This window comes from Zosterops lateralis (assembly GCF_965231275.1).
Source record: "Zosterops lateralis genome assembly, chromosome: 4".
NCBI lineage: Eukaryota > Metazoa > Chordata > Aves > Passeriformes > Zosteropidae > Zosterops > Zosterops lateralis.
Genome location: NC_139765.1, coordinates 65813618 through 65826695, shown reverse-complemented (window position 1 = coordinate 65826695; position 13078 = coordinate 65813618). Strand labels below are relative to the sequence as shown.

At 39.4% G+C, this 13078-nt stretch overlaps 1 protein-coding gene across 3 annotated transcripts in view; it reads left to right on the top strand.

Annotated features, from left to right (window-relative positions):
• SEMA3D (semaphorin 3D) overlaps nt 1-13078 on the top strand; it is a 133856-nt gene that overhangs the window by 79932 nt on the left and 40846 nt on the right. For all 3 annotated transcript variants that reach the window (XM_083860276.1, XM_083860277.1, XM_083860275.1), the window contains exon 8: nt 4922-5064. In XM_083860276.1, the coding sequence (XP_083716402.1) occupies nt 4922-5064 (143 nt within the window). The remainder of the gene's footprint in view (nt 1-4921; nt 5065-13078) is intronic.

The following is a 13078-nucleotide window of genomic DNA, read 5'->3' as shown; positions in this document are numbered from 1 at the left end:
TGCCTTCTTCTGTATTGTTGCCTTAAATTTCTATCTAGATGTAACTCCATAACCCCAAGATTTCTGCTGTGAGATAAGGAGAGAAAGAAAAAGCCACTTTAAAGTCACCTTTGAAGTTTACCTTTCCAAATAGGAGATAGAGGAGTCTCGCATCTGATTCTGCTGACCTATCCCACTTTCATTTCCTGTGCTGAAAATCTTTCTTGTCCCACCTCTCCTAGCTCATCTCTCTTGTTTCCACACACCCCTTGTGCAGTGCAGAGCAGAAATGGACTGTAATATGGACCAGGATGGGTCCTTCCAGCAGTCAGTTCTCTAATTCTAATTAGCCATGCAACTGCATATCCAGTTTTATCACTGATAGCCTGCAGATGCTCAGCGTGGAAAGGTGGCTGGGTAGCTGCTTTCCTAAGGGATGCAATAATAAGCTAAAAACACAGATTTACTGTGGTTTGGCCCTGAGGAGCATCTGGTGTTATCATTAGAACAGATCCACACTGATGAGCATTACAGGGTTCAGTTCCCAGTCCAAAAGAACTTGTACCTCAAAAATACAGTTCCAAGCATTCCTTTCTATTGTTATTGTTTCTTCGTAAGCAGTTTGAGGCAAGGGAACAGTCCAAGAAAACAGAATAAACTGTAGGTTTGAGAAGTATTTAGATGTTTTAGTGGTGGGGGGGGTGTCTATGTAAGTATAGTGCCTTTCTTCTCTCATTTAGATTGATTCCTGATTTATTCTATTTTTATTTAAAACGTCTGTATTTGTGAAACTTTTTTAAGGAGAAGAGTATATTAATATGTCTGGGTCTGAAAAACAGCTTTAGTGTGCTAGACCCTGAGGTGAAAATTACCCCACACTATATAAACACTGAAGACCCTATATATTCTGCAGGTTTACCTTGTTTCCAGCCATATAAAAACCTACAGCCACAATTCTGTCTAAGACTTCACAAACACAATCCAGTCAGTGTTATACTAAGAGGCATAGACATAAACTAGGTGCTTTTAATATTTTGAAACAGTCCTTTTAAGGTTGGAGAAAATTTTAAGTGCAACTTGAAGTGACGGCATCATTTCTGCAATAAGCCATAGGGTGGCCAATATATTTCCAGTTTATTGTGTAATGTTACCAATTACATACTTTTGTGCTTGCAGCCGATATTGATATAAAGAAAATATTTACTTGATTTCTGGTTTAAAACTCCCATCTCATCTAAAACCCCTCTTCCCTAAATCTACTGCCCATTTACCAAGCATGTGTTAGACCTCCAGGAAAAGTTGTACATACTTCAATAATTGTACAATCAGAAATAAATTATTACCATGCATGACTCATGTTTTACTTAGGATAAGCATAAAATGTACAGCTTGTTTTCTTCCAGAGGGCCAAGGAAGTTTTGCTATAATGCACCCTAATATTTTTTAAAGTTTAGTCTTATTCTGTTTCTGGAACCAAAATTATCCTTCCTTGAGGAAAGGGAGGTAAAGACAAAGCATGAGGGAAGAATGCGTGGGATACCTTCCAATTCCTCATAGGGCATCTCTATCTTGACTAATTAAGACATGTCCTAATCTCAGTGACTGAACAGCAGCTCCACAGAGGGGGAAAGGAGGAAGGCGGCTAATCTTTCCCATGACTCAGGCTCACAGTGCTCATCCTCCCGCAAGGGTGGCACTGGAGGAGAGGGGAGCAGGGCTGGGCAATCAGGCGTTCCCACAGCTGCTCACCGGAGCTGCCTCACCCAGGGATGAGACATGTGGGACTGGTGGCCCCTTTTTGGATGGCAAAGCCACCCACTGGAACTGGAGTCTGCCCCGTGGGCAGAGCAGAGCAGAGCACCCCGCCAGCCCTACACAGAGGCATCCTCTGAACAGCTGCACATTCCTCCCTCCTTCTCAGGAAGAGAAAGCCATAGCTGGAACGAGGGCTTCCTTGAATTGCATTCATCTCCTTTTTTTTTTTTCCTTTTCACTTTTTTCATAGCAATTTAGTAGTCTTTTCCAGGGCAAAGTCTTGGAGGCAATGAGTTCTTTATATCCTGCGAACTTTGGATGGGATTCAGCTCCCTTAGCTCTAAGAGGCAAATCTAGCATCCTGTCTGAGCTCAGTCCTTTCCCTTGCCTCTGTAATTTACTGAGAGAGGTGACACTTCCAGAGGGTGACTCACCCCGCCTATTGTAGGAATCTGTCTTGAAATAGGATTATTCATTGTCACTTTGTCCCTCCCTGAGAGAGGACCTGGCTGAGAATGGGTGAGAAGCTTGACTTGTAGGTGGTTATGGTAAATGAGGTAAGCAATGTCCTTTGTATTCTGTCATGCCATGTATTTCTGGCAGCCCAACCACACAGATGTGCTGCTTCCCACTATTTCGGGTTGCTTTTTCATTTCTTTGTCTTCTGGGACAGCCACTCCTTTGTGGTTCTCTTTTTCTGAGCCCAAGTTCTCCTTAGGTTGCGCTGCCAAAAATCAGTGCTGGTTTCGGAAGGGAGTGGTGGGCCAGTAGGTAACCAGCAGCCAAGCAGTGAAGAACCAGCTGTATCAGCTTTTCCATGTGAAAAAGGAACATGAAAAAAAGCACATGCAACACATGTACCATCTATTGCCAGAGCTCATGATGCCTTTAGTCCCCGGGCTGGTTACATACAACCTAGCCATGGAGTTAATATGTGGGGAAATCTTCTGCTGAAGCAAGTAGTGGGGAGGATAGCTCTGTCCATTGGAAAACAAACTGTAGTTTAAAATCATCATCATTGGTTTTTTGTCCCATGCAAGGAATCCAAAAGCTCGATTCATGGTTAGTTTAAATGCACTTTTATATGTTGGATAGATGAGTTAGAAAAGATGAGACAAAGTTCTCAACTGCAGAACATTTTGTGCTTTTGAGATCATAATTCCTTCTATTTAATTATTTTTATTTCATCTTCGTATCTTTTGCAATGCATTTCTGTTTGGATTTAACTTTCAACTTCAGTGTTTTCAATTGTGATTTAAAATTGTTAAATATTTGTGTTCCTTTAATTCATTAGAAATTCTTCTAAATCTGTTCCAGGAATTGGTATTGAGACATTTATTTTTGAATTTGGCTTGCCAAGGAGAACAATGAAGTTTAATCTTCAACCCCCCATACATTCAGTGTTTTGTTCTGTGAATGGGGATTAAGAAAAAAAATGATGTGACTTTCAAAAGCATGGTATAGAAGAATTTCACAGGTTTCCTCTTAAATGGCTATTTTGCTAAGCACATATTTAAGAAACCCTGGAAGCATATTTATGTATTTATTCATGCTTAGAGATCTAATCTTCAAAGTAGCCTTACAGGCTCTGAGGGGTAATTGAATATTTTCCTCAAGCTCATTTTAAAATCCCAGCTTGAATTTATAGATCTTGATGCCTGCATCATTTCAGGTTTTTTTGCTGACACCATTCTCTTGTGTCAGAAAAGTTTAAAATGGAAGCAGCACTGTGGCTATTTTCACCCATAAATTTATTCTTCTGTCACAAAGGTGCACACTGAGCATTTAAACACATGCCATTTTGTCTCAGGCCCTTTGTCTGAGACTGCAAACTTTTGAATCAAGAACTCTCTTTTTCTTCTCTGTGTACTGTAGAGTTCATGGTGAAAATTCCTCAAGGCTAATATAAAGTAACAATCATTATGAAAAGGACAAAGGCATGAAGATATATTGAAAGCTGATAATAGTATTCCCCCATATAAACAGTGTGCTCTGTTTACTCTGCATTCTTACACCACTCTCCTTATTGCTTTCTACTGCAGCCTACCTGATACTGGGGGACAAAGACTGTGTATTTTATTGCTGAAAGAATGTATTTTAGAGTCAAGGGTCTCTTTGCACTATATTTGTATAGCCACTTCTGTTTAAAGAAAAACATCATTGATCCAAGTGCCCTCAGAAGAGCTCATCTATTGTAGCACACTGGGAATGTCTTAAAAATCTCTGCCCCAAGTAGCTGGTTCACTCCTGCAAGGCAGGGTTGTTGCTTGATTTGCTGCAGTCATGGACCCTTTAATTGCTTCGATTTCTGATTTTAGTGCAAAATTTAAAGGAAAACAAACAAACAAACAAAAAAAACCCAACATGGAAAACGAAAGCCTTCGACTAGTGAGCAGGTAGAGCAGGTTTGGAGATCATGGATGAAGGAGCTTGGAGCAGTGAAGAAGATCTTGGCCTAGTAAGGTGCAGGCAGACACCCACACTTGCCTTGGGGGACACTAGGAATAACGAAAGGACCCAGCATGCCACGACAAGACTTTTTTTTGCAAAAAGCTGATTTAAATAACCCAAACAAACCATTATATTGATATAGCCAATCTGTTTTCAAGCACAAGGAACTGAGTTCTTAAGACTGACCAAGCAGTTTTGGAGTTGGCTGTGCTAACTGGGGAATCCCAGCATGGCACTCTGTTGGATGTGGGCAGATATAGTCAGTAAAATTACTGTATCACAGATACATGGGATACATTCCTTTGCAAGCTATCTCTAGTTAACAGTAGTATATTTCTGTATTCATAACTGCTGCAATGACTAATTAAATTAATTTAAATTCTACCAGATGATTTCAGAAAATCTACTTAGCTTCATTTTGGTGGCAAGAGCAGTCAGGTAGATTTGTGTAGGCAATACTTGGTACTGAGAGTTGCCCTGTTTGAAAACAGAGAATGATAACCAGTGCTGCATATTTTTGCAAGTGGTAGTAAGATCTATACACAAAAACATCAGCCTGAGAATAAATACTTCCATGGTGGTTTTCACTTGGAGTTAGTAAGAAACTTGCTGCTACATATCTATATAATATTTTTTATTTCACTGGAAGATGTAACATAAATACAGAGATTTAACAGCAAGTACTAAGGCTTTTCTTCAGAGTTTTAACTCTTTTATTTTTTTTCCTAATTTCTAGGAGCAAAATTCATTGGAACTTTTCCTATCCCAGATACCTATAACCCAGATGATGATAAAATCTACTTCTTCTTTCGAGAAATATCACAAGATAGTGGCACATCTGACAAGACAATCCTTTCCAGAGTTGGGAGAGTTTGTAAGGTGAGGACTCTATCTTTTTCATAAAAACTAAGCAAGTTTGGTTTATTTCTATGAAAATGTGTTTCCCCCTTTGTTACCCAATGAGCCATTGTAGTATTTTTTCTGAATATAGATTACTAATGCCATCTGAAATTTACTTGTCAGAAAATAGACTTGATATTGACAGTACACCTCTTTTAAAAAGCTAATATTTTTATAAATTGTAATCCTGTGTCCAAACAGTAAAGTATTGACCTTCAGTGCAACAATGCTGTGCTTTGTTTCATGAGCTTCCAGTGAGGATGGATGAGTCGAAGTGCACACAGTGGGAAGGTATTTGTGGTTTTGTGGAAAGTGTCCACTGCTCATGGACATACAAACCCATTCCTTCAGCTTGGCTCTGTACACCATTCCTGGGCATTACTGAGAGCTGGGGTCAATCATTTGTTTCTGCACTTTCCTGATAACCCCCTGGGGTGAGGGGAGGCTAAGAAAGTATACAGTTTCTGAGCTACACCCACATCTGCCTGGAGGTTTCCTCCCTTGGGAAGAAGAGCAATCCTTGACCCATTGACAGGAGGAACCAGACCCCAGGTCTCCTGCAATGTAAAAAGTTCATTTGGCTGGTGCCTGGCCTCCTTTAAATGATTACTCCTTCACTTTGTTCTTCTTGGGCTCTCCCCTTATGAAAAATGGTATATACAGACTCGGGCTTTCATGAGTTGCACTCTTCTTGGAGAAGCTTCTCTGTCAAGGGCAGAAGGCTCCTCAAAAGATGAGAAGAAAAAAGACATTCCTGTACATGAAGACAGCAGTCAGTGTAGTTTGCTGTGTAGTAGCCTGATGGTTTTACTAAGGTCTCTACCCACAGTAACAGAAGGGTCTGTAGACTTCTATGTCAAACACACACTCTATCCACTCCCTTGTGCCCTAGGACTTTCTGTTCCTCTATTCTGTAGTAACAGAAGCAATCAGTAGAAGTGCTCCCATCCTGTCCTTGGGTCCTCAGGGATCACTGGTAAAAGTCAGGAGAATGGAATCTGAAAGCTGCCTTCATTTGTATAACATAGTAAACATAAGCTTTGAGCAAATGTTTATCTCGTGATAAATTAGGTATCAGCAACATCACAGCAGTCACACAAGTAGGTGCATTTCTATGATTTTGTTCAGAAGCTTTAAGTGACTTGCAGTTTCTGAGCAGTGTGACTTTGCTGGCACCTTCTCGAGAAACTTGAAAATCAGTAAAAAAAAGTATTTGTGATTTGCAGTAAGATGTGTGTGGGAGAAAAGCACTCATTCAGCTGTGGACATACACTGAAAAACAGAGTGAACAAGTGTATGGACGTGTAAATCTACAGCTGCTCTGCACTCCAGCAAACTCCCAGCTCCAACTGAGATTTCAGTGGCCACAGCCATTTCACACTTCTGTCCTTGACCTAAAGTGTTAGGAAAACAAAACATTCATTCATAAATCAGATCTCTAGTAGGTTTTAAGCCAGACGAAGGAATGGATAATCTTTAGTTGGGTATTTCACAGCGGAGTGATTAATGGCAGAGTGGAAATGCAAACATTTATGATTTGTTGCTAGACATGGCATTTGCTGATTATGAGAAAGCACTTAATGCATTAGGAGAAATTGATAGACAACATTTTCAAGCCAAGGCACATGAGAGAGTATAGTAAACTAAGATATATTGGCTAGAGAAAACCAGCATCCTTTACCTAGAGAAAAAGGGAGATAAGCTATCGTAATAAAAGCAAATGTATTGTAAGGAAATCCTAATGACTGTCTATAATCATACCTCAAACGAGAATGAATTTGTAGAGTAATCATGTTGACGGGAAAAATGTCATGAATTTTATTTTTAGTAGTCAAACCAAAACAATGAAAACTGATAAGCAAGGTGATTATTATTAATAGTTCTATACTGTCTTTTTTATTTACTGAGCACTTCTCACTGGTTGCAGAATTCTCTTGATAATCCAGACTCCTGCTTTTTATGATATTTGTCTTAATTACCAACAAATTCAAAAACATATATTGCTAATTATTGTAATTAAAATAGAATTATAATGGGTATTTAATATAAATTAAATATGCAAATAGACTTGTGAACATACTTGTATGTTCATAGACTGAGATATTTTGGATCTGTAGGGTGGTATGAAACATCTGCTGTGCTTAATTGTTTCTGACATGGGAACAATGCCTTTGCAACAATTGATAACAGTTTCTTCTGTCTCATTAATGTGATCTGTACTGCACAAAGTTAAGCCTTTGCCTTCTTTCTCTCTTAAGCAGAGAATAACAGTAAATGGGAGGAGCTCGGCAACTTCTGAAAGAGTTTGCTTGGTGTAAACACAGTTTTTTTCTACTAGAAATCAATTGCTCTCTACCTCACCATGCCTTAGGGCTCCTGTCCATTAATGCCAGAAACACATGCTGAACTTAGAACAGGCTTTGTTTTTAATAAGAAGCTCAGTCAATGCAGCCTATTCTTTGGCTAATTTTCAAGGGTTCAACAATGTGGTCTCTCAGTTATCCCCTCCATTAGGGAAAATCTTCTCTGGAAAGCATTCCCCTTTCCCAGCTACTTTCAGACCCAGAGGACTGCAGTGCTCTTGCTGGCAGCTCTTTGCCCAGAGTCCCAACAGCTGTCACTTGTCCTGTTCACCAGACCGCCCTCACCCAGTGCCCTGCAGCCAGTGCTGCAGCTCAGCACAGCCCTCACCCCGGGTTTGCATCATCTGTTCTGTGTCACTGAGGTGTCACTGGCACTGTGGAGGAAGTGCTTTCAACAGTCACTTTCAGAACCAGTTGTGTCATTTATCATGGCAAATGGCATTTCCTGTTTTTGGTTTGAGTGAGGCAGAAAAAGTGTCATTGCCCCATCTGCAATACCTGATACTGCTTATGATGCGTTCATGCTTACGTAAATTGCAATGTTTGGGGTTATTGGTTTTCTTTTCATGTAAGGCCATAACCAAAAAGAAAAATTACTATTGAAGATTAGCCAGCAAAATTTATTTCTTTTTTTAAATTCATGCAGTTACACTTGTGTATATTAAATGATCACATAAACCTTAGCATTTTAAGAACGCAGATCAACTTATTTTTATTTCTAGAAACACAGGTACGAGCTTTTAGAGCTACACTGCCTTCAAGCCCACAGTGCTGAACCACTTTGCATCAGATGAAGACAGTACAGTCATTACACATTGAGGTAGATTTTGAAAAAAAATACAATTGCAGAATCCATACACTGTGTCCTATGCAGTCCAGTAACAAGTCAGCTACATTTCTGTACATATTCACCACTAAGTGATGGCAGAATTGTGATTCTATTTATCAACAACCTCATATATGTACAGGTATAGCCTTAGAAAAGACTCAGTTTTCCCTCCTACTTTCTCCACTCAAATGAAGGGAGAAATAAAAATCTAACATAAGAGAGTCACAGAAAAAGTTTTGAAGAGGGAGGAAAGATTTTGGAGCTTTTGTTTGTTTGTTATCTGTATAGAAACACATCTTTTCATAGTTACAACCTCATCCTATTGGAATGAAGTGGAAATTAGCCAAAAGCAGTAGTCTGCTGCAGTGTAAAAATCCTGTTTATTATTACAGTGGTTTGCATTTGCTGTGTTATAAGCTTCTCTTTAATGGTTTTGGTGATGTATTGCAAAAGTTAAAGCATGCAGTCTTAGAGGCTGGTTTCTGAGACCTCAACTGCCAAGAAATCAGACTTCAGCCCCTGATGATTTCCCATATTTCCCAAAGTGTTTGGTATCCAGAAACAGCCTTAGTTCTAGTGGGAACAAGTGAGCTCTTTGTCTTTTTTTTTCTCTTTCTTTTTTTTTTTTTTTTTCCCCAATACTGTTCCACCTCTATATATACCAAGCTGTACCTGGGGAAAAGTGTACTGCAATTAGGCACAGCCCTCTTGGTTAAACTGTACTTCCTAAGCACACTGGAATGTAATCATTTTAAGAGCTCTTGAGTCGAGAGCCCTGGACACACCCGGCATTCCACCTTTGGGTAATGTAATTTATTTCCAAAGCCGTGACCATCAGCAGAGTTCAAGGCTGTGACCTTGCCTCCCGTCTGGTGCTTAAAGCAATTTGTATTCCCAGAATGGCAGGAGGGAGCAGCTCCTCTGCAGCTCCAAGTCCAGAGTCTCCAGTGGGCTTTGCCACAGGGCTGCTTGTGTGTAGACGTTAAGAAATGTTTTTCTTGTCCTGGATATAGTCTAGCCATGCCTTTACTGTGACTAGGGATAGCTGGCCCGTTGTCATTATTGGTATTTCTGTGTTGTGTAGATAATTGATCTGTCTCCAAAGCCCTCGGAGCTGTCCTGGCAGGGTCCTGCTTTCCCGTCCAGGCGCGCTGGCCGGGTCCCGGAAGCCGAAGAACCGTGTTCACATGTTCTCAGCAGGGCTAATTAGCCTGGGCTCAGAGCCATGCTCGTGCAGCTCTCCTGCTTCCAGTTCTGGAGGCAACTCATTCCAGACGAGATTTAACTTCCTGTGTGTTACATGCTTACATACCTCCTTTGTCACCAGAATATTGCCCAGCCACAACTCCAGCAATGGGATTTTTTTTATTATTATTATTTCTCAATAATAATGATTAAGAGCCCTCTGAAAGTTGTCCGTAGAACAACCTTGGCCCTCATTTGCCCACTGAGTGTCTTTGCAGCTGTGAGTCTTTTGGCAACCAACTCCTCTTGGACTTCCAAATTTGATATTTGCACATTATGTGCCATTTGAAAGTTTTCAAATTATGTAGAAAAGCAGATGCTCATCATGATGATTTCATTTTTAAGGGCTGATGTGTTGGAGACAGGCCAGTTCCATAGAGTATTTGCTTCTAACTGTGATGGATTAAGAGATATAACATCAGGCTTTGTCAAGTTTTTTGGTCCAGCTTTCCTTATTGGCAAGGAAGGATTCCTGTATATAGGAAGTTTTGTAAATTTCTGTCCCTCATGGGTGTGTTTCAATAACTGGTGTTTTGAGGGGGGAAATCATGATTTACAGATGAGGCAAAAAAAAAATGTAGGATATGCTTATATATAAAGAGGCGTGACTGAATTTTACTGAGCCTCAGGGAAAGTGAGAAAGAAGTTGCAGTGTCAAGATAGATCTTTAAAAACTGGATTAGGGAAATGCAGCTGCACAACCTCTGAAGCAAACTTGGGAAGCCATTCTAGTTGCCAAAGAGACTCATTGCATAAGACACTGTCAGCACACCTTGGCTCAGAAGTGGAAGCCTCTAGACTTAATTGGAGTGAAGTTCCTATGGCTAAATCCAAAGTCCCTAACTTGTGGGTGCTCTGGCTCAGGTCTTCAAATACTGTAAAAGTAGTAAATAATGACTTTCTGATTTTGAAATTTCCTCACAAGAGTGAATTATCTTCATGTCTTTTTTTTCCCCTGTCAGTACATTTACTATAACAATGTACCATGGTTTGCTATTGTTGATTGAGTACAGTGCTGCAAATGCAGATGTTTCAGAATTCCAGATTCTAAGGAACTCTCTAAGGTGATAACCTCCCTTTGTTCTTTGGTCTCATGCCTTTCCCAGCTCTCAACTGTGGTTGTCAATGCTGTGATCACAATATCTCATGCAAATGACTTCAGGCACTTGTATATATCCAAGTGAGGAAACTAATTATCACGAATTCCCTTAATTCAGTAAAGGCAAATAACCAGTTTTTGGAGGAAGACTCCCTCCATCTTCAACCCAAATCACTCTCTGAAGGACATATTTTCCACTGACTATAAAGGGAACTCTGCCCTACTGAGTCCCTGGAATCTGAAATTCAAGACATTCTGATTTAAGAATGTGAAATTCTGAATGGCAAATTGAAGCTTATTTGTTCATAAAGATAAACCAGTTTATCCCAGTGCTGGGTCTTATACTCCTCCAGTTTCACAGTGCTGTCAATCTGCTCAAATAATACAAATTCTGATCTCCTGTTTGACATTAATTGCATGATCCATCTAATTGCTTGACTTGCCTGTCACTTCATTATCAAAAATGCTGCCTTTCATGATCTGAAAGTTTTGTTCTCTTTTTATATCCTTCTTACATATGTATATAATATAATTTATATTATGTATATATGAAAATTTAGATGAGAGGCAGGTAAAAGCAAGTCAAACATGCTGAAATAAACCATGGACAGTTTATACACAAATTTTTAAGTAGATTGTCCTGAGAATCCCATAGCACCTTTTATTTCTTCAGCCATAAGACTTGTCTAACTTCAGATTCCCACTGGAGTTAGAATGAACAGCCTCATAGTGGATATAGTAGAGTACATTTATTTTGTGGCAGCCTTTGTGCAGTTTACAGGAATATTCTTAATACTAGCACACCTGCTGGAGATAATCTGAGCAGGATTGCTGCATGGCCTTAAGGTAAAATGGTGCTTAATTTTTATTTTTTTTGTCCTAAACCATCCTTACTGTTACCTGAGCCTGTTAGTTTCTGGATTTGGGGCATTTTTTCGTGGTATGTTTAGTAACAGAATTTTTCTTTGCTGTTTAGTTAGATTTTCCAGTCTGGATCCCATCCAAAGATAATTTGGTGGAAACTTCTGGGTGTGATGTTTAAATACTTTCCAAAATAAAAATCAACGTTTTCCATGGTAAACCAAACAGTTGTGCATGCTCAGTGTGAGTACTTTCTGAATGAACTAAAACAAGCCTGGTTGAGGAGAAGGAACTAAAGAGTCACTACCTCATTGTAAGATCGGAACTGCAGACACAGAGGAGAAGTAACTTGCCCAAGTTTACTTGATATATCCGTACGAAAACAGTCAAAGTTTTTAAGTCTCATGTGCCTTCTTTCTCTTGCTGATATTGCAAGTGTGCTTTTATTCTCTCTCAAGTCACACTTCAAGTGCAGCTTGATGTTTTCACTCGTAGCCTAATGAAATCAGAGGAGGAATCTTCATCTACTTTTCTACGGTTTCGATAAGAAATTTTGCATCTGAATTCCTGAAGGAGCAAATTGAACTTTCCTGTGTTAGGTTGGCACCTAACAGAGTTGAATGAGGATAGAATATGTAAAGGAAAGCAAAATAATTATAGAAAGAACTGTGAACCTGAAGACAGAAGCTGAAAGGAGACTGTTGTTTCTCCATTTATAAAGTCAGCTACAAGGTTGGAGGTTTTTTCCTCCATCATATAAGGCTTTGCCTCAGGGGATGCCGTTTGTGGTAGCTTTGTCACACAGCTAAGCTTCAATAAGAGAAAGGCTCCAGGGCCTTTTGCAGTTTCAGCACTTTTCCTCTCTGTTCTCCAACATTTCCCTTTATTCAGGCCAGGAATTCTCTTTGGATAGTCCTTTTGCACATCTTGCCACTGGCTGTAATTAATAACCTGCTTCGAGAAATTCCACTCATTGTCTTTTTTCTTTTTTCTTCCCTTTTTTTTTTTTAATTCCTTTTAAAGGCTGTTCAGGATAATTACTGTCTTTAAAGTTTTATGAATCACAGTGTTTGACATCTTTGATGTAGACTGATTTTTCAGATAACTGCACTTTTTGTTCTAATGTTCAATTTGTCACTGTTACTCACAAGCAAATAAGAGATTTAAATCCCCAAAGATGCAGATGTTCTTTAGTTTCAGTACCATCTGTTTTCCTGCCTACTGGATTCCAAGACTAACATTTGTTCATTGTAATGAAGCTACATTTATATAGTATATAAGAAACAACCGAATAGAAAATAGATACGAGAGAAAGTCTTTAATCTTTAAGTTGATTTTTAAATCACTTGATCATAGAGCAATATAATCTCTGATGACTTTTGTTTTCATGTGAACTCGTCTTTAGCTAGATGGTTTGAAAAACCTGTTGTTTTGCTTAATTGCGCATAAATTGCAGATCAGAAAACTGAAATTTTCATAGAAGACTCCCAAGAGAGGTGCATGATGTGACCTTAAATTACTTCACAAAATTTACACTGCCATTTAAACAGCAGTCTTCCTGAATGTCAGAAAGCCATGCAATTACCTATGCTCATG